This window comes from Populus trichocarpa, chromosome 5, assembly GCF_000002775.5.
Source record: "Populus trichocarpa isolate Nisqually-1 chromosome 5, P.trichocarpa_v4.1, whole genome shotgun sequence".
Classification (NCBI taxonomy): domain Eukaryota; kingdom Viridiplantae; phylum Streptophyta; class Magnoliopsida; order Malpighiales; family Salicaceae; genus Populus; species Populus trichocarpa.
Window position 1 is genome coordinate 18,632,187 of NC_037289.2, and position 8,861 is coordinate 18,641,047.

At 33.5% G+C, this 8,861-nt stretch overlaps 1 protein-coding gene and 1 long non-coding RNA gene across 2 annotated transcripts; both read right to left on the reverse strand.

Moving 5' to 3' along the window:
- Positions 1–531: 531 nt before the first annotated feature.
- On the reverse strand, positions 532–2,372 carry LOC7460965 (NAC domain-containing protein 2). Its single transcript, XM_002307411.4, has 3 exons — positions 2,045–2,372; positions 1,677–1,951; positions 532–1,261 (listed from the first exon to the last, which is right to left on the reverse strand). Exons 1-3 carry the CDS (start codon positions 2,205–2,207, stop codon positions 860–862), a joined length of 840 nt encoding a protein of 279 aa, XP_002307447.1. The 5' UTR covers positions 2,208–2,372; the 3' UTR covers positions 532–859.
- An 808-nt stretch (positions 2,373–3,180) lies between these two features.
- Positions 3,181–4,070, reverse strand: LOC112327462 (uncharacterized). Its single transcript, XR_002981677.2, has 2 exons — positions 3,605–4,070; positions 3,181–3,447 (listed from the first exon to the last, which is right to left on the reverse strand). It is a non-coding gene; the product is annotated as an uncharacterized LOC112327462 (long non-coding RNA).
- Positions 4,071–8,861: the final 4,791 nt, after the last annotated feature.

Genomic DNA, 8,861 nt, shown 5'->3' on the forward strand with positions numbered 1-8,861 from the left:
TGTGATATATACTCTTGGACCCCCTCCCCTCACTAATACCAATAGCCACGTAACCCAAAACATAGATTTTATTTTATAAATTTTGTTCTGGATATAAATATCTAGATATAAATATATGCGTGCAAGCTAACTATATATATAAAGAAAACTCTCGTTGCCGCCCATGTGCCGATGTGGGAGCAATTACCTCAGATTCCACGCTTTTATCATGGGGCAAAAAGTCCTGAATTGAACTAACAATGTGCCGACAGCTAGTTTCTTGACTTGGTGAGAGAGAGAGAGAGAGAGAGAGAGAGAGAGAGATTAGACCTTGATTGTTTTTCCAACATTGATATTCAATGGTCTAAGTGAAATCATCGTCAACTACAATTATCCATTTACACACGCACGGTTTTTTCAACGGTTTTGGAACCGGTACACGAACGCAAAGGCAAAAGTCTTTCACGCAAGAGCTAATTATTAAAGAGAGAAAGAAGGCTTTCAAGAACAAAAACAAAAAAACTGAGGGAATCAACTAATTAAAAACACAGATTGGACAAATGATATACGTGCAGATTAATAATAATAACTGTTATAAGATTCCACCGAAGGAAAGCCTGCTGTTACAAAATATAAATCCAATTATACCCTCAACACGGTCGTTCCCTGAATCTACCACATCTATACAGAGTAGCGGCTACTGGACCACACCTAACACCCCCCCCCCCCCCCCCCCCCCAAGAATCCAAATTCATCACCGATCAGTCTCGTGTTAATTCTTATCTACGCTCGCACGCGCACACTCATAGACTTTCAGTCTCGTGTTACCGTGCGATCGGGCGCCCTCCAACACAGTCAATTCCCATAATTAATTATGACTTCAAAACGGCTTCTGCAGATACATGAACATGTCCTGAAGCGGCGACATCTGATGATTCCCCTGAAATTGAGACGCGAACGGAATATCCATGGTGGCATCCAAGTAATTATAAGGATTGCTCTGCACCTCGCACGTGAATTCTGGCGACACCACATGCTCCGAGCAGCTCGAATCTGTGTGCAGCCTCGGCACAGAATCTGACGTGTCGAAATAGACGTAATCATTCACCGTTCCTGTCGCCGAGGACGGGCCTGGTGGTGGCGGCAGCATAACCACCGACTTCTTCTCATCCTCCTCGGCAATCTCCGTCGACGAATTCGCTTTCTGGACGCTAAGATGCTGCCCTTGCTTCTCAATTGTGCCTTTCTTGTTGTGTATGCGACAGAGTACCCAATCGTCCAGCTGCAAACAATCAGGACCGTTGGTTTAGCCGAATGATCATCAGAATCAGAGCACACAAAATGAAATTAAATCCAGTCTTATCCAACGAAGAGATAAGGACGTATATTTTCCTTGACTGGAATTAAAGAACTAAAATGATGGCTTCAACTTTGCTGGTGTGACAGCAACAGTCACGGCTAACCTCATTAAAAAAAAAATTAATAAATTTAAGCCAAGCAGCATCTGAGGGCCACCAAATTTAAGACCACAATTTTTGCAAAAAATATGTGATTAATTAGGTTGATGATTGGTAAATCCAAGTATCGTCATGGAAAGGCCAAAGCTGTCATTTCAACCTCGACGTCCATATTTGGAACCATCTCATGCATGTAAATGTCGAAACTATCCCTATCTATGGTTGGGGTGACGAGTATACCCTTAAGCTGTTCTTCTTGCGAACGGAGCGATCCACCTCGGCTAGGCGATACTCGTGCATAATCCAGTTCGTTTTCTCTCCCTTGGGAGCTTTTCCTGCGTAAAATACCAAAGCTTTCTTGATCCCAGCTGTCTTTGGCTGCCCGATCGGCTTGTCGGCTCCCGTGGCTTTCCAGTAGCCCCTCCCTGCAGCACGATTCGGTCTCGATCCGTTAGGGTACTTCCTGTCCCTCGGCGTAAAAAAGTACCATTCCTTTTCTCCGTACAAGGCCATACCTGTAATTTGACATAACAAATAACAACAAGGATGAAAACTTGTAATCAACTAGTGAATTAAAGAGCAGGATTAAAACAAGAAGAGCTCATTACCAGGGAGATCCCATGGGTCAAACTTGTAGAGATCAACTTCAGCAATAATAGGAACAGCAATGGGCTGCGATGAGCATTTACGGCAGAGATAGTGCAGCACGAGCTCCTCATCCGTTGGATGGAACCTGAAACCTGGTGGTAACTCTAGTGTCGCCGCTGTCATTTTTTTGTTCTTGACCTTTCTACCCCAACTTCCCTCCCTATTCTTTTTGGCCTCTCCCTTCGTCTCTTTTCGGTGGGTCTAATACAGTGACGGCGCTTGAAACTTAGAACGCAAGGGAAGGGCATGAATTTATAGGGGAAAACGAGGGAGACTCGGCAGGGATTATTTCTAGAATACAGGTGGGTGGTCGTGTTTTTTCTCTTTACTTCACCAATATTGCGTGAAACGTGGCAGGTAATGAAGTGGGCAAGCGTGCGTGTCAACGGCTCACATAGGGAGGTGATTTTGTCACTGCTTACGATACTTGTTTTGGACTGTGGTGTTAAGGTAGACTGTAGAGATCACCCAGTCGGTTCGAGCGAAAACAAAAATGAAAAATAATAAGATATTATTCCTTGGGATCTGCGTGTGGGGTCGGCACTCGGCAGGGTTTGTTATAAGTTTCTTGCCTTTTGGTGTTTTCTTGGATACGGAGCCGACAGTTAAACGGTGGATAAAGTGTACACGTCAGGAAGAGCCACGTGCAATCGGCATGTGTGACCTGGCGGAGAGAGAAAGAGAGGTCGCGTTTAAAATTATGATATATTATAATAATATTTTTTAAAAAAATTATTTTTAATATGATTTAAATTTATAAAAAAATAAATTTAAACTAAAAAAAATTAAAAATACTTGTTAAGCACAAAAAACAAAAGGACAATGATGGATTACAAAAATTATCTTGATTTCATATTCTCCGTTGTATTTTAATAAATTACATTTTTATCTTAAAATATGTTAACGGTAAAAAAAATCAGAAAAAAGTTATATTAGATTTAATACCTAAAAAGCCCCTAAAATCTCAAAATTACAAAAAGGCCATTAAACATGTTTTTAACTAGAAATCATCACCAAACTTCTCGTCCAAATTCAAGCAAAAACACTCCCTTTTATTCAACCAAACACATGCAAAATTCAACGAAAAACACGTCCAAAATTTAAACACATGTATTCCCTCCTTAGCACAATAAGCAAACACCAAGAACAGCTTGCTGCACTGTCTCATTTTATTCAGTTTCAGCATCTCTCCAATCATTAATTTCTATCAAAGCCAGCATAAAACAGGTCAGGCGATTCCACGTTCAAATTCTCATCAGCTTCAGTAGAGTCCACAAGATCAAATGCCATCGTGAAATTTAGACGGATGATCCATTCCCATTACCCTGTCAACTAATTCCAAGGCCGAGACGAATGCAGCTTTCTTCGTACCCCAGGAGGCAGTAACGCGATTGCAGTAGTTCAATAGGCAAAAAAAGAAGTGAAAGTGTGATTTAAAGTAAATTAATATACTAACTCATCCTTGAAACTGGGCAAAAGCAAAGTCCTATATAATGAGAGATGAAAAGGTTTGATTTTACCTTGGAAGCCATGATTTGAAGGCCAGCATACTTGACATCGATCCCAACTGAACTCTGTCATGGTGCAACCAATCCCACCAAAACAATGAGCATTGCTAATGACGTACTTCAAATTATGTTGCACTAATAAGGAAACCACTAGAATAAAGAAATTGTAAGTTGACAACATAACCTCACAGGATCTTCTACAACTGTGCAATTAAGCTGTGCATCCTCCGCATGAAGTCTGCTGTTCTCTCCCTTCAGGGCATGACAAGCTCTTCTACAGCTGCAAGAACAACTTCTTCAGCACAAACTAACTTACGTAGCTTCCTTGCATAGACGAAGAAAACCAATCCAGATCGAGAAATAAAAATAGCCCATTGCTAAATAACGGTAACCCTAAAAATTAAATTGGGGGGTTTTGATCGGAAAAAAAATAGTTACCTGTGTTGCTGAGTTACAGGCGAGGAGGGGGACCACGGTTACTTAGTTCCTACACGAGAGGGAATCAACGCAAAACATTAGGGAGATCACTATTAGCTTTGATGGTTATTGTTTGAAAAAAATTATTTTATAAAAAGTATTTATATTTGAGATTGGTTTGGTATTTATATATGTTTGGTTAAAACTGTGGTTAAATTTAAAGTTAAACAAAAAGTAATATAATGTGTTTGATTAAAAAATTACTTTTCAAATTGAGGTTATAAAATAATTAATATATATATATATATATATAGTTTTTAATTTAAATATTGTAGATTTAACTATTGCTATTACATCATGAAATAAATAATACTTTATATAAAATATTTTTTATTGTTCAATTAAACTATCTATAATTTCATCACGTATGAAATACATCCGACAATGCTACAGCTTTCTTGGTTTCTTAAGCGCGCAACAACTTCATGTTAAATATAATCAGGAACAAAATTGGGATTGTGATCAAATTCTGCAAATGCTACGTCATCAATAAAACACAATTAAAAATTAAAAATTAAATTAAATTTTTTTTACTGGGTCGGACTCGGTTCAATACATTTAGCTTTGGACCGGAATCATGCATCACTATTCACGTGAACAGTGGTGCATGTCTTCACTGTTCACGTGAATAGTGGTGACATGCTCACTGTTCACTTGAACAGTGGAAGCAGAATTGTGCTGCTTTCAGTAACCTACGTTTTTAATGCAGTGCCTTGCTGGGGCCCACGCGGCTGAATTAAATTTTCAGCCGTTACCAAACACTTGTTTTTCGTAGTTGGCTTCAAACGCAGAAAATTGAGAAAATTACCCGAGTTTTTAACAGTCTTACACTTGGTTAATTCTCCCCTAATTTCTTTTGAAGCTCAACCCAGTCATGGGTCGAACCGTCGGGTCGAACTAAGTTTTAAAATAGTTGCTTTTCAAATGCGATGCTTATAGTTTAGTCAATGCTTACAGTCATGAGTTTGAAAAATTTACACGAGTTGATATCGTTTTCTTTCTTGATTACATCATTTGAAGTTGTTCGTTTTAAAAAAAATCTTCGTTTATTCGGGTGGCCTAGGTTTCTGAAGTCTCTTTTTTTATCCTTTTTTTATTTTGTCCTTCAAAATTCATTTCTTTTTAAAATTAAACTTTTTTTCTATTTTGCCTTCTATTTGGTTATCATGTCCTCACGACCCTTTTCACGGGTTTTGACAACCTTACTCCGTTTTGTTGGTGTTTTGTTTTTTAATATTTTTTTTTCACTGATTTTTTTTATGATATCGGGTTGTAGGTTTTTTTATAAAAAAAAAAACAGTAAGCAATTTTTTTTATGCATTGCAAAAATGTGATTATTCCAATTAAAGAAATATTAATATGACAAAATTTTGATTAACTCGGCTAAATCTTTCTTTTTCAAATTGCGCTGGATTAACAAGAGGAAAAAAAAGGATTAAAACCATGTAGTTTGAATAAAAACAGTTGAAATGGATTAGCCTATGAAATGTAAGTTGATTTGATGATGTAAGAAGTCATGATTTGTTTGGAAAGTGAGGGAAAGTGGTTCAAAGATTCGATGTGTTTGGTAACATCAACGTGCATTAATGGAAGAGGATGAAATCGCAACCGTTGATCATGATGATAAACGAGGGGGATTCGGTTCATCCCAATTTGGTCGAAAAACATGGGAGAGATTCGAGGTGGTCATGACTTGTTAATTTAATTATTGTCCTTTAGTAAAGTTTATTGCGACAGGTAGATATAAGTTCTCCATGCCTTGTCAGACACCAGGCATGTTCTTGCAAAAAGAAAGTCATTAATCTCTCATTGAATTCAAAGCAACTATGTGCGCCCCCTTTACAGCAAATTTAAGTGGAATTAATTTTTTTTATTTTAAATTAATTTTTTTTATTTTTTTATATTGTTTTGATGTGATGATATTAAAAAAATTAATTTAATTTTTTTTTAAAATAATTATTATTATATTTTTAAATACTCTGTTAAGGAAGTGCTCTGATTTAATGTATCATTGGAATTATGTTTTTCAAAAAAATTAAAAAATTATTTTTTTTCAAAAAAAATGTAAAGAAAAAAATAAAAAATATTGCAAAAAAAAATGATGATGAATTAACAAGGATAAAATGATAAATATATCAAGTATAAAGAGAAAAAAATATAAGAAAAATTATAAATTTGCCATTGTAATACTAAAAAATTAAAAAAATTAAAAATATGTAATTTCTATAGTAAAAAACAAAGAAATAAATATTTTTCACCACTACATTAAAAAAAAATGGAAAAATTTACAATTATACAATTTAAACAGTAAGAAAACAACTTTTTTAGTGTATAAAAACATAAAAAATTGCCCCTTTCTTTTTTAATTTAATTGAAATAATTCAGAAACAACTGTGCAGTATCAGTATGTGTCTGAATCTTTGACGTGTCTATGGCCGACGTGGATAAGGATAATCAAGGAAGCTACTCGGCAAGTGCCGAAAGCACCAAATCATACTACTTACACGCTCCCTTTTTCTCATTTTCCATCAATTTTGTCTTGTGCCATAAAATGCGAACCCGTAATAAAAACTCCAAAACGCCTGCACTTATTAGTTCTCGACGTGGATATATCAATTTCAACTGACGGTGTTCTTCGAGCGTGGCAGTAATGTGACTTTTAAAAGTATTTTTTAATTAAAAAAATATATATTTTTAAAATTTTTAATAATAATATATATAAATTTTTAAGAAATATTTAAAAATACAAATTTCATATTTTCTTATAAAAAATAAAAATAGTTTTGAAAATGAGAAGCACACCAAAATACCAAACAAATATAAATCTTGGGTCCATTTATTTTATGAAAAGTGATTTTTTGAAAATTACTTTTCAAACTTTCATGTGTTTATTTGCTATTAGAAAAGTTGGTCAATAAAAAACACTTTCTAGTAAAAAAAATTGGTTTGATTTCAGAAAAGTGTTTTTTTTTATTTTAAACGGAAAACACTTTTCAAAAATTATGAAAAATTTTGAAAAAAATATAAATGTCATATTATTTGCTAATTATATCAAATTTGATACTCAAACTTTTGATTGCTATATATTTTGTTTTGAATTTTTTTTTCAATTTCATCTCTTAAAATTTGATTTAATTTGATTTTTAAATCAACTTTGGTCCTCATTTTTATGATTGTTATTTATTTTTCTCTTATCATTTTCTTAATTAAAAATTTTTATCTATCAGATATGATCTTTATTATTTTATCTGAGATAATTTATGAAATTATATTTTTTTTTCAATTTCATTCTCATTCAACTTTTTAATTTGTAAAATTTATTCCTCATTATTTTAATTTTTTTTTAAAAAAATATTAATAAGTTACTTTACAGCTCATTTTCCATGACATAACCAAACACACTGAAAATTATTTTCCAACTTATTTTCTATAATACTATAAAACATTAGAAAATAATTTATTTTTCGGGGATCTATTTTTCAAGGATACCACTTTCCAAAAAAAAAAAACTATTTTTCAACTAACTAAAAATAATAACTCAATTGAGATTCTATAGACACCATCTCTGTGGATATTTTTTAAATAATTATCTTATTTATTTAAATAGAGTTTTTAAGTGTGATTTTGACAACCTCCACCAGCAAGCACTACTCCACCAACAAGCACTATCCCACCTCTTGAGACCAGCATAAAGGCCCCTCATTGCATAAAACCAACTTTACACCTCCACACGTCAAGTGCCATGGCTTTTCAACAACTTGCATGTAAAATCTTCCTTTTTGCCCTTTAGTGTTTAGTAGAGCACTTTTCTGTTTTTTAATTAAAAATATATTAAAAAATAATTCTTTAATTTTTAATATTAAAATATCAAAATTTGTAAGGAACATTTTAAAAATAAAAATTTAATATTTTCTTATAAAAAAATTAAAACACTTTTGAAAAATGAGAAGCGCATCAAGGTACCAAACAAACATAAAGCTAGGTTTGACAACTTAATTTAAATTTGATAGATATTGACCTGATCTAAATAAATATATATTTTTTGAATAATTATCTTACTCGAAGAATAATATGTAGGATATGATATTATCGAACTCGACATAAAATCCGTTTAACCTAACCTAAAATATATATTTATATTATATATATTTAGTTATAAAACATTTAGATTTTATTTAATACAACATAATATATATATATCTCAATATTGGTATAAAACACACACGTATATTATTTATCATTTAATATACATACACATGCTTCAAATATATATATTAACTATTTTATTTTATAATAAATAATAAATAATATATATACTTATATAAATTCTTAAAATCTAATAAATAACTTATAAATATCTAAACTTTTTACTTTATATATATTGAATAGAATATAAATATTAAAAAACAGTACTTACATAAAGCTATTAATGAGTCGCAACTACGGTCAAATGCTTTTAGACCAATAAAGTTGTGACACGCAGTTGTCCGAGGACGTTTTCGTCATTGACATGGGACCCGTAACACTCAACTTGCTGATAGTCAGTGTCTCCACGTACATGCGAGGCATATGATTTTTTTGTTTGGCACGTGTAGCAAAAAAGGCAACTAGTGACCTACCCGAGGCGCAATGAGTGACCTAATAAAAGGCTCCTCTTTTGACTAGACTGCCCTTTTTCGTGGTTTGGGTATTATTGGTTGGAAGATGAAGTTTCGCATGCTCATGACTATAATAGTTACCAACTACCATATTCGGGACATCAACGGCTAAAACGAGCCTACGAGTATAGCTA